Here is a 23,218-nt window from a genome sequence, read left to right on the forward strand (position 1 = left end):
TCTTAAATAAATTCTGAGACATGCATTTCTTTCCATTGTGTTTCCCCATTATTATAGAGGAATCCTATTTACATGAGGTGTGACAAGAGGGAAAATGTTCTGTAGTCTTAAAATCAGTCTGTTTATAGTTGTTTATAGTCTTAAAATGAGTCTCTTAGCCTGTGCTTTGGGCTTGACCTTTATAAATGCTTTTCAGTTTTTTGTTCCTCCTCTTCCCTCATAGGTGAGGTGAGAAAGCTAGAGGGGGCTGGAGTTTTGTAACTAACTTCTTGCACATGGAAAGCTAGATGAGATTAGAATTGGGTATTTCTCTTTCCCCACTTCTAAGTTTGGAGAATGCTAGAGTTGGGTATTTCTTCTCCCCCAGTTCAATTAGTTTTGGTAGAATAGTTTTCCTTGAAGGCAGGTGTTAAGAACAGAATACTCGGGCCTGTTTGTAAATGGCTACCTTTCCTCTTATCTGCTTCCAGTAGGTTTTTCCTAGATGTTCACTGTGAGAACCTGGTAGGGCTCCTAGAGATAAAACTGAAACAAGTATGGGGTCCTCTCTGGAGCTTTTAACTCCTAGACTTGTTCATACTGCTCCTATGTCAATTACAGTTTAGTTTTCCTCTACTGGTACTGGCTCTGTAGGCAATTTCTACTCCTGGGCCTCTGCTTCAACAAGCTGTGATTCTGTGTATCTGCCTGTCTGTCTCCAGTTTTTAGGGCAGTAGTTTTACCATGTCACCTCAATTCTTAAGATTTAAGAAGAGTTGTTGATTTTTCAGTTTGTTTAGCTCTTCTCTTGTTATGAAGATGAAAGGAAAGACTCCTGAGCTCCTTACATACTAGACTGGAGACCAGAAGTCCTTCCTTTGCTCATTTTATTTGTCTTTTTATTGTTGAATAGAGTTCTTTTTTCTGGATACAGATCCCTTATCAGATGATTAATCTACAAATGTTTTATCTAGTGGGTAGGGTAGTCAGTAAAAGCCTCATTAGCCATAGTAAGGATTTTGGCTTTAACTCTCTTTAAAGTGGGGAGCAAAGGAAGGGCTTCTTATATTTTATATATCTTACATTTTAAAACATAAGATCACTATGCCTGCTTTGTTGAATGTAGCTGGAAGGTCAGCAGAGGGAAGCTGAAAGACCATATAGCTGAACACAGGTAAGCTGGAAGACAGACTAGAGAGGTGGTGGGAAATGATAATATCTTGGGGAGACACACACACGCACACACACACACACACACACGTATTTTTATTATTTTTTATATTGAGATAATTGTAAATATACCTGCAGCTGTAAGAAATCACACAGAGAGATCCTGTGGACCCTTTACCGTTTCCCTCAATGGTAACATCTTGCAAAATTATAGTACCAATATCACACCCGGTATATTGACATTAATACAATCCACCAATCTTATTGAGATTTCCCCAGGTTTACTTGTACTGATTTGTGTGTGTGTACTTTTATACAGTTTTAACATTTCTAATTTTGTGTATTCACTAGAACAGTTCCATCATCACAAGGATCTTCATATTGCCCTTTTATAACTGTACCCATTTTTCTCCATTCCTCCATTCTTAACCCGTGGTTTAAACCCTTGCAACAACCAGTAGTCTGTTCCCCATATCTATAATTCTGTTATTTCAAGAATGGTCTATCAATGGAATCAAATACTGTATGTAACTTTTTGGAATTGGCTTTATTTGCTCAGCATAATTCTCTCGAGCTTAATTAAAATTGCTGCATATATCACAATTTTTTTTTCTTCTGAGTATAGTATTTCATAGTGTGGTATACTATGGTTTGTTTATCTATTTACCTGTTGAAAGACATCTGGTAGCTATTCTGAATCATATAGCTATGAACATTCATTTATAGGTTTTTGTGTGAACATAAATTTCCATTTCAGTGGGCTAAATGCCTAAGAGCACAATTAATTGCTTAGAATCTTGGAGATAAAAAAAAAAGAATCTTGGAGATATACACATACACACACACACACACACACACACACACACATTTTTTAAGATTTTGTTTTTAAGTAACCTCTATACCCAGCATGGGGCTCAAACTCACAAGAGTCACATGCTTTACTGACTGAGCCAGCCACATGCCTTTTGGATATATTTTGAAGGTGGAACCAACAGTATTTCTTGATAGATTGAAGGTGACGTCAGAGAGAAAGAAGATTCAAGATTTTAAAATTTTTAATCTGCACAGCTGGATGAGTGAGATTGTCAATAATTGAGACAGGATATGGGTAGAGCAAGTTTAAGGAAGATCAGGAATTTTGCTCTTGACATGTCAAGTTGAGATGTATATTAGACATAGGAGAATTGGTAAGTAGTCAGTTGGCTAAAAGATTCTGGAGTACACAGGACAGATCTAGTCTGGGGATATAAAACTGGGAGGCATCATCAGCCTTTAAAGTCCTGAAATTGGAAGAGATCAAATAGGTACTGAAAAGCGGTGAGAGACCAAGTTCTGTCTACTCCATTGTTTAGAAAATAGGAAAATTAGTAAGAACTAGCAAAAGAAACAATGTATTTGGCTAGGGAGGAAGGAGAAATTGTGGAGAAAGCATTTCAAAGAGTGACCAACTGATCATCTATTTTTGTGGAAACCATAATTATAGCATATTGGCATAATCCCTGTAGTAGCGTGAGATTTTAGTTGAGTTGTATTCTGGTGGTATATAGGATAATATATCTCCTTTCTAGTTTCTTTTTAGTAAGGAAGAAAGGAGTTTTTGAGTTTTTGTTGGTGTATTCAGAAAAGCTAATGGTCCAAGGGAGGAATTGCTAGTTAATATCCAACTTAATTGTGTACGCTTTCATGAAAAACCTTTTAAATTTAATGAAGAAGTGTTATCTTTTCAGAACTCTCACATTTTTTTTGATACCTCCAAAGGCACTTAACATTTTCTGTTATGTGGTATCATTATTTGATACTTGTGTCTTTGTCTCATTTTTGAATTGTATGTGCTTTCAATACTGAGGTCCTGGTTTATTGTCCATGTATTCCTCAAGCATATAGTAATAAATGAAGTTGATGGAGTTGAGTTACATTTTGTCTTGGTAGTTAAGAGCATTGGCTTAGGAATCTGACTCACCTGGTTTAAATCTTGTGCCTATTCTTTGCCAGCAAATTCCTTAACCTCACTATGCCTTCACCCCCTAAGTGGGAATTCATATTGTTGCCTACTCAGTTGGTTTGTGGAGAGGATTAAATGAAGTCAGGAAGATAGAGCTCTTAACTTAGCAGGGTACCTGGCTCTTGATTCTTAGTAATCCTGTAGTTGTTGGCACCGTCATTGTTAGGGAATAATAATATTTTTACTGACTTTCAGAGATACAAGGTTAAATCAGAGTTGTAGTTAAGTTAGCGTTGACTTAACACGCTTAGGCCTCTGAACACTAAGCATTTAAGAACCCTCATTTTAATATTTACTTCAATCCATATTAGCTGGCTGGGAATAGAAGTCCTTTAGGCTCTCCAGGCATCCTTTCTGTCGTTTCCCTTTCCTTTTAATGTGCTGGTCAAGTTGTTTGTGCAACTGAGGGGGAAAATTCGCATGCATGAATCCTGTTTATTTTTCCTATAAAATTGGGATTTTGGGATGCCTGGGTGGCTCAGCGGGGTGAGAGCCTGCTTTTGGCTCAGGGCATGATCCTGGGATCCGGGATCTAGTCCCACATCCGGCTTCTTGGAGCGAGCCTGCTTTTCCCTCTGCCTGTGTCTCTGCTTCTCTCTCTGTGTGTCTCTCATGAATAAATAAATAAAATATTTTTTTAAAAAATTGGGATTTCTTTGTAGAAAATTTTAAGCCTACCTGAGCAGTATTTTAGAACTATAATTTACAATTTAGATTTTTTATTTATATACTATCTAATTATAGTTATGTCAAAGAAAAATGTTATTGTAAATTTCTAGAAGATTAATTGAAATTAGAAAGTCCACTCTAGAAAGGAGAAAAAATTAGTGGGAAATATCAGAAAGGGAGACAGGACATGAGAGACTCCTAACTCTGGGAAACGAACTAGGGGTGGTGGAAGGGGAGGTGGGTGGGGGGTGGGAGTGACAGGTACTGAGGGGGGCACTTGATGGGATGAGCACTGGGTGTTATTCTATATGTTGGCAAATTGAACACCAATAAAAAATAAATTTATATATAAAAAAAGAAAGTCCTCTATATGTTTATGTCTATCTATATATAGATAGTACATTAAAAAAAAAATATATATATATATACTAAATGCAAAAGAGATAGAATATATAAGGAGCTTTCTTTCCTTGGCTTCTAGAGCAGGAGATGGCTAACTGTGCACCTATTGCCTATTTTTGTAAATAAAGTTTTATTGGAACATAGACACACCCATTTCTTTACATATCGTTGTTGACTGCTTTTCCACTAGAGTTAAGTAGTTGCAACAGAGACTATGGCCTGCAAGCCAAAGTATTTATAATCTGGCTCTTTATAGAAAATATTTGCAGACCCTTATAATAATACCCTTGCAGCACTAGAGTATTAGTTTGGTGGTTTATCTTTTACAGCCTTACACATTCTCAGTTTCTTGTATGATTGCTTTTCATCTGTCTGCCTACATGTTGATATTCTCCAGGATCTTCTTGGGAATGTCTTATCTGTCATGGGGCTTATGTGACACCACTGCCTAGGTTCTATTGCCTGACTAGTTTATTAGTGTCCTTTGTAGACTTTTCTGTTGCTGGAAACTCTGGCTACTACTTTTTTGTATTTTACAGGCAATTTTAATCTCCTGTGGCTTCAAGAACCATGTAGGCCTCTTACTAGAGGATAAGTTGAACATATTAGATTGCTTTCTGGACCATTCCATTTATGTGTCCTTCAGTCATTTCAATAAATGTGTCCCAAACTGAACTCCTTCCTTCCGTCTTCCAAAACAGCCTCCTAGGCTAGTGAACTCTACTGTCATGTTTATAGTCACATGAGTCAGAAGCTTGATAGTTATCACTCCCCTCTTTTCAGTTACCAAACCCATGGCAGCAGGCGATCAAATAACTGTTGATCTGCCTCTCAGTTGATCTGCCATTCTCTTCCTTCTATCTTTACTCTTTCTACCTCAGTGCAGGGCCTAGTTTATCTTCTTAAAAAAATTATTTTATTAACCAGTGATCTTCCCAAAACAAATCTCTTGCTTAGAGCAGATTGGTTGTTCCTTATGGCTTGTAGTATTCAAACCTTTAGTGCTGTATTTAAGACTTTCCATTAGGTCCCTTTCCAGAATTTTTCAAGGTACTGATTAAGCCACTGTTTCTTAGGTCCAATCCCCATTTACCTGTAGCACTTTGTGAATGAGCTAGAGTTTTCACGTTGTATTGTAATTGTTGGATTGGCTTACCCATTAGAATATTGAAACCTTTAAGGACTGTGAATTTTCATACACTCAGAGCCCTGGCTCTGACACATTCAGAATATTTGTTGTACATGTGAGTTATTTTGAGATGATATTCTAGCCAATTGTAGGGTATTTGGGGGCATCTGAATTTACTGTGGAATCAAAGATTTAGAGATGGATTAAACAATTTTTCAGCCCTAGTGTGATTACAAAGGATGGTCGATGGAACTTTGGATAATCCTTTTTCAAGGAAGATTTTATTTATTTTATTTGAGATAGAACATGCATGCACAAGAGAAAGTGGGGGAAGGGCAGTGGGAGAGGGAGAGAGAATTTTAAGCCAACACTTGTGCTCAGTTGAGTTGGACTTGAGGCTCAATCTTATGACCACTGAAATCATGACCTGAACCCAGACCAAGTCAGACGTTTGACTGAGCCACTCAGACACCCTTGGATAATTCTTTTTTGAAGAAGAGGATGTGTTTTGGAAAAATAGTCCTTGAAGCAAAACTTTTTTTTTTTTAAGCAGAACTTTTGTGGGTTTTTTTGTTTGTTTTTTTTAATTTTTATTTATTTATGAAAGTCACAGAGAGAGAGAGAGAGAGAGAGGCAGAGACACAGGCAGAGGGAGAAGCAGGCTCCATGCACTGGGAGCCTGACATGGGATTCGATCCAGGGTCTCCAGGATCGCGCCCTGGGCCAAAGGCAGCCGCCAAACCGCTGCGCCACCCAGGGATCCCTTAAGCAGAACTTTTGAAGTCAATCCTATTTTACTATATTTTATGAAAGTGGAGCTTTCTATGGTAGGAAAGATCAGTAGAATGAAATTTGGTGAAGAAAAGAAGATGATAGCCGTATCCACAGTATTATTAAGCTTGCTGGTTGTTAATTCACCTAAAAGTTAGCTTTTCCTTTATTGAACTTCACATAAGGGTGCATAAAGTACCCTTTTGGGAATCCTTTGACTGATTGCTTTTTAGCTCCTGAGAGGTTTTCACACATACACCCTTCCCCCCACTTTTTAAAGTATGAGGTATCAAATGATGTGAAAATGAACCATAGCCTCTGTTTAGTGGAGGATATATCTTAATCACTATTGGTTAAACCAAAAGAATAATTTTTTCCTTTAAATGTGGCTTTCAGGTTTTCTTATACAGGTATGGTATTTATTCCATCTTGAGTATTATTTTTTTTTAGATGGGAATGTTAAATAAGAATGTAGTTTAATTATAATTTTTTTTAATCTTTCCTATATTGGAAAAAAAATGCATTTATATAAACATTGTTTTTCTACACTTGATTGTAGCCGAAAGGCCGAGAAGCAATGACAGATTGTTTTTCTAAAATGGATTTTAAATTTTTAATTATGATCCTATGGTAAGGAATACATTTTACGTTGCAGTCCAGTGCACAGAAAAATAACTGAAACAAGTTTGGTGAAAAAGTCCTTAATCTTACTATATTAAAGTTCTTATTCTCTTCTCTTCTCCTTACCACCCCATTCTCAATCCTGATTGGCTGAACCCACAATTTGGAAAATACTGGCAAGTTGTAAGGTAGAAGCGATTACAGAAACAGGGAATTTACTCTGTGAAAGACAAAGTAACCAGAACTTTGAGAACTCTGTGACTAATACAGAAAGATATACAAAAAAATTCATCTTTCCTGATAAGGCACTTACATAGTAGGTTAGTTGGACAAGTTGTGTGGGTGTGGATATGTGTTTCTCTACAGTTACTAGAATGTAGTATCTGATTTTTGTAGGGTACTTTTTGAAAAGTATTCTTTTGTATAACACCATTGAAGTATAGTTTGCAAAAATAAAACCAAGAGAATATATGATAAATTCCAAAAGATTTGTAGATACTGCAGGAAATAAGAGATCAGAGATTAGCGTGGTTAGAGCAGCTAGGAATGGCCTTGTGAAAGAGGTGGGAGTTATATAGGAACTTTAAGGATGGGTAGAATGTGTGTAGGTGGGAGGGAGGGTGCAGACATTCCAGTGATGGTGTGATCAGTGGCTTAGAATTGGGAATGAAATAATATGGTCAGAAAGAGTGAGAAGTGGAATCTAGTTATGACTACATTGGTTATGAGTGGAAGATAGGATGAAGCTAATTAGAAAGAATTAGAATATGAAGTGATTTATATGATAGGACATAGGAAAATCTCTAGCTCTCAGGATTTGATTTGCTAATAACATTGCCATTCTAGATCTCTTTTGGTTGCTATTTGCATGATACATCTTTTTCCATCCTTTTACTTCCAAGCTATTTCTGTCTTTGAATTTAAGGTATGTGTACTGTAGAGAATGTAGTTGGAGTTTTCTTTCTTATCCAGTCTAACAATCTCTGCCCTTTGATTGTGTGCTTAGTTAATTACATATTGTGTGGTTTTTGTTATGGTTGGAGTTACCTGTGCCATGGTGCTCTTTCTTTTGTTTATCTCTCATGTTTTTGTTCCTCTGCTCTCATGTATTGCCTTCATTTTTTAAGGTACCATTGTAGGGTCCAGGGTTGTGTTTTGTTTTATTTGTTTGTTTGTTTTAGCATTACAAAAATTATTTTCTTAGTGGTTGCTATAGGAATCACAATGTGCATTTCAGTCTGATTCAGGTTATACTAAATTCAGTAAAACATAGCACCTTTTCACAGATAGAGCTGCATTTTCTCGTCCCCCTTTTCCTACCATTATTGTCATGTGTGTTACATCTATTTATGTGATAAACTTAATAAAACACTTATTGTAATTGCTTTATTCAATATACATATTTGGTGAAATTAAGGGAAGAAAAATATATTTATATAGTCTTTTATATGTTCCTATTTATATTTACCATTTCTGTGATCTCCTTTCTCCTTGTGGATCAGATTACCTCCTGATGTCATTTCTTTTCAGTCTGAGAAACACTCATAGTATTTCTTAAAGTCAGGCCTTCCAATTAAACGGCAATCTGGAGGGGGGCCTAGGTAGCTCAGTTGGTTAAGTGTCTACCTTTGGCCTAGGTCATGATCTTGGGGTCCTGGGTTTGAGCCTTATGCCCAGCTCCCTCTCCTTCTGCTGCTTTTCCCCCTCCCCCTGCTTGTGCTCTCTCTCTCAAATAAATAAAATGTTTTAAAAAATGATTTAAAAAATATATCTGGGAATGTATTTTTCCTTTCATGTTTAAAGAATAATTTTTCTGTATATAGCCTTCCTGGTTGACAGGATTTTTAAATTTTATCTTATTTTTTGCCTTCCAGCCTTCATCAGTCTAATGATTAATCAACTGTTTATTGTTTTTCCCATGTATATTATAAGCCTTCTTTTTGTTACTGCTTTCATGATTTTTTTTCTTTCTGTCTTCAGTTCAAAAGTGATGTGCCTAGATGTGAATTGCTTTGCATTTATCCTTTTGGGGCTCATTTAGCTTAGGGTTCATTAAGGTTTGTGGTTAATAGAGTAGTGTTGTTCATCAAATTTTGGGTGTTTTCAGCAGTTATTTCTTCAAATATTTTTTCTCCATTTTCTTTTTACTCTTTTTTTTTTTTTATGCTGCCTTTATACATATGTTGGTAGGTGTACTGTTATCCTACATGAGGCTTCTGAGGCCCTCTTCATTTTTCTGCAGTCTTTTTTTTCATTTTGTTCTTTCAGCTGGATAATTTCTGTTTCTCTATTTTTAAGTTCACAGATTTTTTTTTTAAATGTCATCTCAAATCTTATCTTGTGCCCACAGTTAATCTTTCACTTTGTTACACTTTCACCTCTAGTATTTCCAGGTTTTAGAAGTTAGTATGTTCTGTATTGAAATTTCCTACTTATGTAATTGCCATATTTTCCCTTAATTTTTAATACATGGAGTGGGGGTAAGCCTGGGTGACTCAGTGGTTTGGCGCCACAGGGTATGATCCTGGAGACCAGGATCGAGTCCTGCATCAGGCTGCCTGCACGGAGCCTGCTTCTCCCTCTGCCTCTCTCTCTCTCCCTCTCTCTCTCTGTCTTTCTCTCTGTGTGTGTCTCTCATGAATAAATAAATAAAATCTTTAAAAAAAAATTTTAATATATGATTTCCCTTAACTCTTTGAATATATTCTCTATTTTAAAAATTTTCCCACTTTACTGAGATAGAATTGATATAAAACATTCTGTATGTTTAAGGTGTACACATTCATTTGGTGTATTTATATATTGCAAAATGATTACCACCATACCATTAACTGTCACACCTTATAATTACCTTTTTTTTTTTTTAAGATTTTATTTATTTACTCATGAGAGACACGGGGGGGGGGGGGGGCAGAGACACAGGCCAAGGGAGAAGCAGGCTCCCCACAAGGAGTCTGATAAGGGACTTGATCCTGGATCCTGAGATCATGCCCTGAGCTGAAGCACTCAACTGCTGAGCCACCCAGGCATCCCTATAATTTTTAGCATTTCTTTTTGTGATGAGAATGTGTAGGATCTACTCTTTTAGCAACTTAAAATATACATTTGGTATTATTAACTATAGTCACCATACTGTAGGTGAGATTCTCAGAACTTATTCATGTAACTAGAAGTTTGTACTCTGACCAACATCTCCCCTTTGCCCTACTCTCCAGCCCCTGGAGAATAGTCTTTCTATGAGTTTGACTCTTTAGATCGCATGTATAAGTGATATATGGTATTTGTCTTTCTCGGCCTGATTTATTTCACTTAGTATAATGACCTCAAGGTCCATCCATGTTGCAAACGTAAGGTTGTCCTTCTTCTGGCTGGATGATATTCCTGTCTGTCTATATCACATTTTCTTTACCCATTCATCTGTTGATGGATACTTAGGTTGTTTCCATGTCTTGGCTTTTGTGAATGATGGTGTCAGTGAATGTGAGAGTACAGATGTCTCTTCAAGATAATGATTTTAATTTTGCAGTATATTCCCAGAAGTGTCATTGCTGGATCATGGTAGTTCTGTTTCTAATATTTTCAAAAACCTCCATACTATTTTTCATAGTAGCTGCATTAATTTAATTTCCTATTACCAGTGCACAAGGGTTACCTTTTCTCTACATCCTTACCACCACTTTATCTTTTTGATGATAGCTGTTCTAACAGGTATGAAATGATACCTCATTGTGGTTTTGATTTGCATTTCCCTGATGATTAGTGATGTTGAACACTATCTCATTTAATCTGTTGGCTGTTATATGTTCTTTGCAAAAAATGTCTATTCAGATTTTTGCCCAGTTTTTAATTGACTTGTTTTCTTGCTGTTGAATTGTCTGAGTTCTTTATATATTTTGGATATTAACCCCTATCTCATATATGATTCAAAAATATTTTGTTCCATTACATAGGTTGCCTTTGATTTCATTGATGGTTTTATTTGCTCTGCAAAACCTTTTTAATTTGATGTAGTTCCCACTTGTTTATTTTTGCTGCTGTTGCCTTTACTTTTGCTGTCACATCTAAAAACTCATTGCCAAGACCAGTGCCAGGAAACTTATGTACTCCCTATGTTTTCTTCCAGGAGTTTTATAGTTTTAGGTCCTTATGTTTTCCAATAGAATAGCTACTTTGTATTCTTGTCTGCTAAATCCAACAACTGTGTCTACCCAGAGTCACTTTCAGTTAGCTGCTTTTTTTTTTTTAACCTAAGAGTAGGTTAGCTCTTTCTATTGTCTGCATGTCTCACATTTTTTTCTTTTTTCTTTTCTTCCTTTTAAAAAAGTTTTTATATTTTTGACAGTTGGACATTTTCAGATGAAACATTGTAGCAACTCTGAACTCTGATTATTTTGTTTTTTGTTTTTTAATCCTCTGAAGGTTGTTATTTTGGGATTTTCCTTTCTATCTTTCTTTTTCTTTTGTAACTCATCTGCATCTAATCTGTAGAATACCTTCACAACTTGAAGCCCCTAATTCTGTCTTAAATTTTTTATTCTAATTTTAATTTTTTAGCCTGATTTTTTTTTCAGATGCTGTGTCTGTATAGTTTAGTAGGAAACCAGTTATTGGTTAGAGATTATGCTTAAAACATCTTGAATTTATAAGGCTTCCATCACTTTTTTATTGTTCTGTACATGGATGGAGGAGTCCATTTAAAATTTGGCCAGCTTTTAACTTGGCCTCAGCTTTTACTTTCTCAGAGGCCTGTTGGGATTCCCCTGCATGTGTGCATAGCTTTTCAGCCAGCCAGGAATATGTGGAGGGCTTATTTAGCCCCTCTGGGCCTCTCATGTCTAGGATCTATCTCCCTGTTACATTTCTTAAATGTTATGCCAAGTCTGTCATTTTCCCCAGCTGGGACTTTATCCTCAGGGGACCAGAACTATGAGCTTTCTTCTTACTTTGTTTCTTACCAGATTTGCCATTTTTACTGCCAGTGCCACTGGACATGGGTTTTTCTCTTTTCTAAATGATGGTAGCGCCCTTCCAAGCAAAATTCCTGGTTTTCATGGCCAACTCTGCCCTGGTAAAACTGCCTCAACCTGTGAGCTGGGCAGTGGTGGTTGGAGACAGTAGCATCCTCTGGCAAAAAAAAGCTGCTGATCCCTATTGTCCCAACTCCAGTGTCCAGCAGCTTTTCATGAGTAAATGCTACTCGATTTGTTGTTGCCTTGATTCCTAGAGTCTTGAAATGTTTGTTTTCTACAATGTAGTCCTTTTTTTAAAATTAAGATTTCTTTCTTTCTTTTGAGAGAGCAAGAAGAGAGCTTACGCACTCATGTGTGAGCTGGGGGAGGGGCAGAGGGAGAGAAAGACTCTCAAGCAGACTCCCCACTGAACAAGAATCCTGGCCCCACCCAGGGTTGTATCTCATGACCCTGAGATCATGACCGGCACCAAGACCAAGAATCAGACACTTAACTAAGCCACCTAGGAACCCTTAGCTTTTTTTTTTTTTTTTTTTTTACAACCCTAGCTTTAATAGGTGTTTTGAAGGGGAGTGGATTTGCCACATCTATTTATTCCACTACAGCTGGAAATATTGTCTCTTTTTAAACTTTCTAACTTCTTATTCCTTCCCCTGTGTCTTCCAGGCCCACTGTAATTCACTCTAGTCGGGCTTTCCTTACCACTGTTCCCCCTAAAGCACTTTTGTAAGAGTCACAAGCATCCTGCATTTACTCTTTGCAATTATCAGTTTTCTATTTTTATCTTAATCAACCTTTCAGCAGCTGTCCACATAAATGGTCACTCCCTTTTTCTGAAAATGTTTTTGAATTGGCTTCTAAGATAACATTTTCTCCTGTTTTTCATCCTACTTCATTGACTCCTCCAAGTGATCTACTCCTTCTCATACCTCTGAATATTTATTTATGTATTTTGGTCTAAACTTCTTCCCCAGATGATGCCGTTGGGTTCCCTTTAAGTTTCCTTTATGAAGGTGATACATACAAGCTTCAACTTCTACCTTGAGCATCATGGAATTTTCACTTGGATGTCCAGTAAACATTTCAAACTTCAAAGATAGAAAACAGAAATCTTGAACCACTTTCACCATCAAATTTATTCTCTTCAGTTTTTAGAATGATCTTTTAAAAAGGGTAAATTAGATTATGTCATTTTCCTGATCAAAACTGCATTGGCTTTCCTTTACATTTAATGTAAAACTCAGTTTATTACCATATTAAAAGAGTTTATAGACCTACCCCCTGCCTACTTTCTCTGAACTTTTCTTCTCTTCCTTTACTCAATGTGCTACAATCATGTAATTCTTCTAGCTATTTCTTGAATATGTCACGTCCACCTCTAGCCATTTACATTTGGAGGTTCCTATAAGCTGCTGTGCTCTTCTCCCATATTTTCACATGGTTCTCATCATCATATCATACACATTTGTGTTCAGATCTTACCTCCTTTGTGAGGTATACTCTGACCTCCCTATCCAAAATATAGCTGCTTGTCCATTTTATACTCTGTCTCCTTACGGTATATGAAAATACATTCTTCCTCACTGTCCCTCATAGACTGTAAGTTTCATGAAGATAGGAACTTTATCTTGTTCACTGCCATATCTTTAACACTATGAACAATGTCTAGCATAGAATAGATGTACAATATTTGTAGAATAGCTGTGTTCTCTATAGAATTAGTATGCCATTAGTGAATTAATAATGACTCAGTAACAATGGCTAGGCTTGTAATAGTTGTATATTTAATTTCATTCAGGCATTAACTTTGTTTGCCTAATGTTGGCATGATTAATACTTATAAATGTTACTCTGTGAAATTTATATTTTAAACCTTATAGGGAATTTTAAGATGAGAAAATTTAAGACTTAAAAAGAATAGAATCTGATAAAGTAAGGGTAGATGAATATTTAGGTCCATGTATTTGCTTCACTTATGCATTCTTTCCGGTAAAAGTATGCATAAACGTATACAACTTCCATTATCTGAGAATTTAATAGTTCTCTTTTATAACTTTAATGAGTCCGGAAAAATAGCTTATTTTAACATAGTTGGCTCTGTTGAAAAACAATCTTAAGTGTATGCACATCGTGAGAGCAGTGAGTCTTAGCTTACTAGCAGTTCTTCCACAAAACTAGCTACGTAGATGTGAACTGGCAAAGTGCAGACACACTTCCAGACTTAGCATCAGTTTAAAATACAAATAGACATAGTTTTGAAATTGTTAAAGTTTTTTGTGTTCTCCTCTACCACAGTCAAAATTCAGAATGTGACCTATCTTTATCAAAGCAATTATACTGTATAATTGTGTGGTGTCTGCTTATTTCTTCAGCTATAAACATTTTATAACAAGTAATGTGATGAAAGATTGATGTTCTATAAAAGAATTTTTTACTTTTTTTTTAAGATTTTATTTATTCAAGTGAGACACAGAGAGTGAGGCAGAGACATAGGCAGAGGGAGAAGCAAGCTCACTGTGGGGAGCCTGATGCAGGACTTGGTCCCAAGACCTCAGGATCATGACCTGAGCCAAAGGCAGAACCTCAACCACTGAGCCACGCAGGAGACCCTAAAATTTATCTTCTTTGTTAATATATACTCTTCAAATTTATGACTGCAGAAACTTATTTTGTTATTTAAGCATCATATTATTTAATGCTTTCTTTTCATGAAGAATGAACATAACTTTGAAACTCCCCAAAGGAAAAATCATTTGTGTGGTCTATAAATTTATCAGGACTGTACAATTTCTAGTATGCCATATTTTAACTTAGCAACTGAGCCCTTCTTATGAGGTTCTCAGATTTTTCTTTCTTTCTTTTTCTTTTTTTTTTTAAACCATATCTTTGGAAGATAGCAGGGCTTGTCAGAGCCCTTTGCCCCCAAATTCATTTGTTCAGTGAGGAGTTTGATTTTTATTACACTTGTGAAAGACTACAGTAGTAATAGTTCATTCCAGATATCTCTTACATATTATACGCACTGCTTCTCAAGCTATTAGTGGTGAAGTATTAGTTTAAAAATTTCCAGTTCTGGGATACCTGGGTGGCTTAGTGGTTGAGCATTTGCCTTTGGCTCAGGTCTTGATCCTGGGATGAATTCCTGCATCAGGCTCCCCGCAGGGAGCCAGCTTTTTGCTTTGCATATGTCTCTGCCCCCCTCTCTGTGTCTCTCATGAATAAATAACATCTTAAAAAAAAAAAGCTTTCTAAGGTTTTAAATAAATATATATTTATTATATTATATATTATATATTTTATTTAAAACCTTAGAAAGCTTTTCTAATACATATTAGAAATATATATAGAAAATATTTCTATATATAGAAAATATTTTTATTTAATAAAAATATTATTTTTTATTTTTATTTTTATATATAAATAAAAATATATTTCTATATATAGAAAATAATAAATATATATATTTCCAGCTCATCAAAGACTGATATTGTTGTAAAATACAAATCAGTTACTAGAAAAGTGAAATTTAAAAAAATACAAAATGTAAGCCCCACTCTTTATTATAAGATTCACAGATATGAAATGATTCTGTCAAATTGCTCTAAAACATTCTAAGCACTTATGTTCAATTCTGTATCTTGCAGAATAGTAGAAACTAGACTAGTAACAGACTATTAACAAATCAGTTGCAGGTTAGCAGTGGTCTTATAGACCATACTTTTTATTTTGTTTAAAATTTTTTTTGTTATTTTTTTAATTTTTAAATTTTTTAATTAAAGTATAGTTGACATAATATTAAATTAATTTCAGGTGTACAACATAGCGATTCAACAATTATATACATTATGAAACTCTCACCACAATAAGTATATTACAGTATTATAGACTATATTCCTTATATTTTGTTTTTCATCTCCATGACTTATTTATTTTACACGTGGGCAGTTTGTACCTCCTACTCCCCTACTTATTTTGTCCAGGCCCCCACCCCCAGACCATACTTTTTGGAAACATATCCATAGCCTCCTCTTTGTATTGTTTAATGTTATGAAATCTTAGCATCTTAGTCAATATGGTGAATAGCATTTATCCTTTAAAAAATATTTTCATGTGTTTCCTTTTCAGAACCGAGAGCTCCAAATCATGAGAAAGCTAGACCACTGTAACATAGTCCGATTGCGTTATTTCTTCTACTCAAGTGGTGAGAAGGTAGGTCTTGCAGAAAGTATGTACTGAATATTGTGATAGTCATCATTCTCTACCCCATCCCCTACCCTAGCCCAACTTGCAGAAGTTTTGCTAATTGAGCCCTGGTGATTCTGAGCTCAAGATATAATCATTGAATCTCATTAGTTATGTCAGAAAATGTTTATGAAATGATAAAGGGAATGAATTTTTAAGAATTTTTCTCTTTTGGAATATTTGTCTTTAATTCTGTATATATACACACACGCACATATATTTTAAACCTTCTGTATTCCTTACGTGCTCCTGGAGCCCCATGATACTTCCACCTGTTATTAGAGGGTAGAAAATCATGTCATTTTAAGTAGAAGTATTGGAGGGAAAAGGGAAACAGCTTGTTATAAGTGGTCACTATTTATGATTATATGTAATTCTGTGAAAGCAAAGGATAATTAAAGGAGACTTTGTGCTGGGCATCCACCAACCCTTTTGGTCTTTCTGTTCAGATGACAGTAACTAATGCCATTGTGCTCATTGGAGTTTGAAGTGCAGAAGTCAGTTTCTTCTGTTTTACCTTCTACTTTCTGCCCATTCACTGTCCCTTCTCCCCAGATTCAATATTTTCCTTACATTTCTGCTTCACTAGTTTGGGATGAAAGGGCAGGGCAAATAATAAAACACTTAATCTTTTTAGCTAAACAAAAATGACTTTGGATAAGTCCATTTAATATATTGGACCTCAGATTTCTGGTATATACTATCTAAAGTTCCTAGATCCATAATTCCTCTTGATTTCTAAGCCCAGTGTTCTTTTTACTTCATTTAACTATAATTTCCCAGTATACCAGTGTTTAACCATTTTCCATTAAATTTTGTTTAGATTATTCCCTTAGAAGTTCTTTTTTTCATAGCAAAGCCTATAATATGGGAAGGTACTTTTGTATTAAGCCATGATTCTGATATACCTCTTGTAGATACGTAAATGTAATATATTGATATGTGTTTGTGTCAGTCATAGCTAATGTTTTAGCAACCACAATTAGCAAATTGGCTCCTTAGTGACTCTTATTTCTCAGGTGGTTATGTTAAGGACTGTAAGCCCTTGTAAAAAATACGTATAAGAGCTCTTTTGTTTCTAAAGCCAGTTTTGAGGTTCATGCTGCTTTTTTTTTTTTTTAACATAGCAAACTGCCTGTTATGTCTTTAATCTTTAGTCTGTTTTGACATGTCTTTACTTTTTCCTGTCTCTTCTCAAATAAAATTATGGAACATCTGTTATGTTCACAGCACTCTTATAATGGAATTTTGCATCCTCATGACTTTTTGTTATTAGATGCTACACATTATAATACCCCAGGGAGGAAAGTAAAGGTCAGAATTATTTGTTCCATGAACCACTGGATTACATAGAGATTGGTTTGCAAAGGTCTCCTTACAAAACCCCTAAACCTTTTCCTAAACCTTTCCAAAACCCCTAAACCCTAAACATGATTACTTTATTTATATAGTTTTCTCTGTATAGCAGACACTGTTTTTAGTACTTTATAAATATTAGCTCATTTAATGCTTATGAAGATAAAGAGCAGAAAAGGAAGAATGTCAAACTTTTGAATAAAGGTTCTATCTAATTTTGGTCTGGGGGAAACTTTGATCATAGTCTGCCCTCACTCTCACTTAATCCTGCCATGGGAGTGATAGCCGACTGTTATCTGTGTACCCCAGAGGATAGATTTTCCTCTGTGTTGCTATTCAGAACTGTTTTATCAGCATAAATGGTCTTACAGATAAAGAGCAATTGAGAAGTCATTAAGCACAAAGTCTGGGTAACCAAAAAGACACTGAACCTCTATTATAAAAAAGAAATACACTTTCTAAAGTTTTATTTCTCTCAGAACTTTGTCTTGAGCTTTGTAAATTTTCCAAAGTGAGAAGAATGATTCCTCTTAATTTTGAATAGCTTCATTAAAAAAAAAAAAAAAAAAAAAACAGAAAAGCTGTGACATATTGCTGAAAATAATGATCCTTCCTTAACAAAAAAGGAAGGTTTTCTGAAGATATGCAAAAATACACAGGTTCAGGATCTCCCATAATCTTCTAGCCACTAAAAAGATGATTTCTTCTTGCCTTACTCATAATCTCCACTTCCCTTCTTCTGAATTGTTCTGGCAGGGCTAACATCACTCAAGACAGCCTGGGTGGCTCAGCAGTTTAGCACTGACTTCAACCCAGGGCGTGATCCTGGAGTCCCAGGATTGAGTCCCATGTTGGGCTTCCTGCATGGAGCCTGCTTCTCTCTCTGCCTGTGTCCCTGTGCGCCTCTCTCTCTCTCTCTCTCTCTCTTTTGTCTCTCATGAATGAATAAATAAAATCTTTAAAAAAAAAAAAAGACACCAGGTAGTAAATTAATATATCCCATATGAGAAGATGGGGATTGAGAGCTCAGGTTTGTAATTATCAGTTCTAATTCTTAAGAGTAAGTCACTGAGAATGAACTTAGAACTACAGTTTTGGAAAAGGATCTAAATGTCTTAGGAAATTCTTACAAATCTTTAAAGATGATTTCTCTCTGAATATGAAGTCCTATATTAGGTAGGCATTTTTCTAACAAGCATTAGGTATATATTAGAATTTTGAGGGAGGAAATAATAATAGTTCGAGATGCGTCTGGGACATGCAAATAGCAATGTCCATTAGATAGATACATGTTTGACTTCATAGATGGTAGAGGTGGTAGTGGAGGCTGGGGTGCTAAGAGGAGAAAGGACATTGACAAGGTTGGATTGATAAAGAGTCATATAGCCATGTGGTAGAGCTCTTAGGAGTTCTGGGAGGAGGGAGAAAGGATGTTGAGACCAGGGCAGTGAAGAACCAGATGATTGCCAAGTATTGCCTTCTGGTCCTAGAATGTGAGAACAGTCTTCATTTGGGAGAACTGAAAGAAACCAGTCCCTTTGGGTGGGATCCAGGTTTTTACTGCAAAGCAGTAAAAAACAAACAAATAACAACAAACAAAAAACTTCTGTGAAAAGGCTGGGATTCAAAACTCCATGATGAGTTTCTTTTCGGGTTGTCGCAGAGCTTAGGGGAATGTCCGAACAGGAGATCGGTGGTCAGAATACATGCCTAAATGAAATGTGAAGAGGCAATTAAAGGGATGATTTTAGAAATTGTGAGGATGAGAAGAAAGAGTTCAGTGTTTAAGGTTTATAAGGATGAAAGACTTGATGGATGAGTTCAGTTGTATATGGGAATATTTAATAACTCTTTCATTGTTGTACTCCTCTCTCCTTCCCTACTATTTTCTTAGTCTCTTCTGTGCCTTTTGTCTCCTTCCTTTTGAATCTCTATTTACTGGGTTTTTGTTTTTTTCACTCTGGGTTCTGGGTCTCTATTTTTTGGTCTCTGGGTTTCTTCCCTCTCTCTTGGTCTGTGACACCCCCTCAGATTTCTTTTTCCTCTTCAACTCTGGTGTTTGTCTCTCTCTCTCTCATTTACTTCCTCTGTGGATTTCGACCTCTTCTTTGGGTTACCTGTACCCCTCTGTTGTTGGGTTTCTAGATATTTCTTTGAATATCTGATCATTCTGAGTCTTTGTATGGATTCTAATATGCCCTGAGCCTTCTTTATTCTTATTTTTGATGTTTCTTCTTTTTGAGTCTATATCACTCCCTTTCTGGAATTTTTTTTTTTTTCCTTTCTGGAAAACTTTAAAGAAAAAATTTTCACTCCCTGTTTTGACTTTGACTTCTACATATCTATCTATATCTTATTTTTGTACATGTTTTACATAGTTATGTGGATATTTACAATCTTATAAATTTTAAAGATCTCATAAAACTTTCCCTGTTGCCTCATAGTATTTGTAGTTATTGCCTATATAATACTCCATTGAATTGTTGAACTGCTTTATACTCCCTATTTCTCCACTGTTATTTTTAATTTTAAAATTGTAACTAAGCTACCCTAGGGTTTCATCATGATTTTTATGTATAAGCACTCTTCAGCTCTGGGTAAAGGTAGAGGAAGATTGCTGTAATATTTGGGAAATATTTCCACTGACCACAGTTTGAAAGGTTATGTCTATTTTGGTGAACTTGTCTTTATTTTGCTCCATTCTGCCGTTTTAAAGACTTTTTCTTTAGGGATTATAAATAATCAGCTTTTAGCATATAACTGAGGAAAGGACTCTAGGGTAACTAAAAGAAGGAAGAATTAAGTCAGGACAGAGACAAAAGATGTGACCTAATTAGTCTTAGTCATAGTCTTTTGGCTGGAATTACTAGTGTTTGCCATAGTAACTAAAGCATCATGTATTCAATTAGTATACTTTAGATTACCCAGTAGATTTTAGTAATTCTGATTTATTTCAGTAAAAGCACTCTTTCTCCTTGACCAGACAAAAATATTTTTTAATATTTTGAAAGTATAGACTTATGGTACTTCTGTGAATTCTGAGTTTTGTGTTTTTCAGTATCAGTATTTGGCAGTAGAAACTCCTTTCCCCCGAAATAAAATTTTATGAAGAACCTTACTCTATAACTAGAACAGATAAAAAGCAAAGTTGCTTTGGTTAAAACTGGGGTATATGGAACCAGCTGACCTTGTCTTTCCTGAGTTGCAGCTCACCTGTGTAGAACCCACGGATTCTGAAGGGTATAGTATGTAAACCACATTGTGTCTTTACAAGGAGCCTTAAATTTTACTTACCTTAATTGTTTTTTTAAAGAAAATTTTCTGTAAGTAACTTTACATGTGAGTATATTTTACCTGTGTTCATCATAGATTGATTACTTGAATAATAAAGAAATAGCCTTCCTTTAAAAAAAAAGGTCTCCCTCTTCTTGAATGAAAGGCAATTTAAGTAGCAAGGATGACAAATTGATTTCATTTCTCATGCCAGCTTTGTTCTATTGATAGTAACTGTGTAGAAGCCTGTGCAGAAGAAGATTCTATCACTGCTTCTGGGAGCAGAGAGAATGCTGTGTTTGATTATACCTGTTTGTCATTAGCTCTGGAGAGGAAAGGGTAGAGGTAAATCTCTTCTGAAAATTGAAGAGCTCTGGGTTTTAGCTGGGTTTACATTCCCAGTTCTGCCATTTGATAGCAGTATGACTAGGCAAGATACTTACCTTAGTAAACCTTTTTCCCTTTCTGCTCTACAAAGTAGGGATTTTGTAAAAAAAAAAAAAAAAAAAAAGTATAATGTTTAAGTGTTTATTGTAGCATTCAGCATATAATTAACACTTACTAAACATTAACTTGCTACTTTACAAATTATTGTTTAATAATAACAAATATATATTAACACTTGCTATGCATCAGATGTTGTTCTAAGCACTTTACATGTACTTTATAACTCACTTAAACCTTACAGTCACCCAGTGAAGAATGGGTACTCTTATTATCCCCTGTTTTATAGAAGAAGAAACTGAGTCACATGCAGTTAAGTTACCTGAGAGTCATACAGCAAGTTAGGAGTCAACTCTAGGCAGTCTTTGTCCAGGGTTTGTATAGTATGCTGTACTATTTAGCATAGAATGTATATTTTTCTGGGAGCAGTGTATTAGAAATAAAACATTTAAAAATATCTCAGTAACTATTGGTAAACAAGGACAGGTTATATGGTGTCTACTTTGGAAAATTTTTAGAAAAGAATAAATAGCCTTCTGTTTTAGGACAATAATAGTAGTAGTAGTGATGATAATAGCCAAAACCTTAATGTGGTGCTTACTATATATACACCAGGCATTAATCTGAACTCTTCTGGGTTTTTTGGAAGACCTTGTGAAGAATTGTTAATTCTTTAACATGTTTGTTAGAATTTACCATTGAAACCATCTGGTCCTGGATTTTACTTTTTGGGGAAGTTTTGGATTACTGATTGAGTCCATCTCTACTTGTTACATATTTTTGTTGAGGTTTTGTGTTTTGTTTTGACTCAGTTTAATATCTGGTGTGTTTCCTTTAATTTGTTTCATCTAGGCTTATCTAGTTTGTTGGCACTCATTCTGCTATGGTCCTTTTAATTTCAGCAGTAATGTCCTCAACTTCAGTTCTGATGTTAGTTATTTCTGGTTTTTTTTTTTTTTTTTTTTTTGTCAGTTAGCTAAAGGCTGGTCAGTTTTTTGGAGCTTTTCAAAGAATCACCTTTTGATTTTCTTGAATTTTTTTGTTCTCTTATTTATTTATTTCTGGTCTAATCTTTATTATTTCCTTCCTTTAGCTAGTTTTTTTTAGTTTCCTCTTCTTTTCTAGTTTTTTAGGGTGTAATACTTGAGATCTTCTTTCTTTTTTTTTTTAATTAATTAATTTTATTGGTGTTCAATTTACCAACATACAGAATAACACCCAGTGCTCATCCCGTCAAGTGTACCCCTCAGTGCCCGTCACCCATTCACCCCCACCCCCCGCCCTCCTCCCCCTCCACCACCCCTAGTTCATTTCCCAGAGTTAGAAGTCTTTATGTTCTGACTCCCTTTCTGATATTTCTCACACATTTCTTCTCCCCTTCCTTATATTCTCTTTCACTATTATTCATATTCCCCAAATGAATGAGAACATACACTGTTTGTCCTTCTCCGGTTACTGTGGCCAAGTTCAAAAAGGGTGTTGCCTGAGTTCTCCTCTGGGATTTTGATGGGATCTTGTCTCACATTTAGATCTTTCATCTATTTTGAGTTTATCTTTGTGTATGGTGCAAGAGAGTGGTCCAGTTTCATTCTTCTGCATGTGGATGTCCAATTTTCCCAGCACCATTTATTGAAGAGACTGTCTTTCTTCCAGTGGATCGTCTTTCCTCCTTTATCGTATATTAGTTGACCATAAAGTTCAGGGTCCACTTCTGGGTTCTCTGTTCTGTTCCATTGATCTATATGTCTGTTTTAGTGCCAGTACCACACTGTCTTGATGAACACAGCTTTGTAGTACAACCTGAAATCTGGCATTGTGATGCCCCCAGATATGGTTTTCTTTTTTAAAATTCCCCTGGCTGTTCGGGGTCTTTTCTGATTCCACACAAATCTTAAAATAACTTGTTCTAAGTCTCTAAAGAAAGTCCATGGTATTTTGATAGGGATTGCATTATACGTGTAAATTGCCCTGGGTAACATTGACATTTTCACAATATTAATTCTGCCAATCCATGAGCATGGAATATTTTTCCATCTCTGTGTCTTCCTCAATTTCTTTCAGAAGTGTTCTATAGTTTTTAGGGTATATTTTGAGACCCATTTGAATGGCAAATGGTTCTCCAACCTTTTATTTTCAGGTTGTAGGTGTCCTTCTGTCTAAAATGAGTCTCTTGTAGACAGCAAATAGATG

General features: G+C 35.6%; 1 protein-coding gene across 3 annotated transcripts in view; it reads left to right on the plus strand.

The window, feature by feature from the left end:
• The window catches only part of GSK3B (glycogen synthase kinase 3 beta), a 201,336-nt gene that overhangs the window by 80,990 nt on the left and 97,128 nt on the right, over window positions 1-23,218 (plus strand). For all 3 annotated transcript variants that reach the window (XM_055315880.1, XM_055315878.1, XM_055315879.1), the window contains exon 3: window positions 15,839-15,922. In XM_055315880.1, the coding sequence (XP_055171855.1) occupies window positions 15,839-15,922 (84 nt within the window). The remainder of the gene's footprint in view (window positions 1-15,838; window positions 15,923-23,218) is intronic.

This window comes from Nyctereutes procyonoides, unplaced genomic scaffold (genome assembly GCF_905146905.1).
Source record: "Nyctereutes procyonoides isolate TBG_1078 unplaced genomic scaffold, NYPRO_anot_genome, whole genome shotgun sequence".
NCBI lineage: Eukaryota > Metazoa > Chordata > Mammalia > Carnivora > Canidae > Nyctereutes > Nyctereutes procyonoides.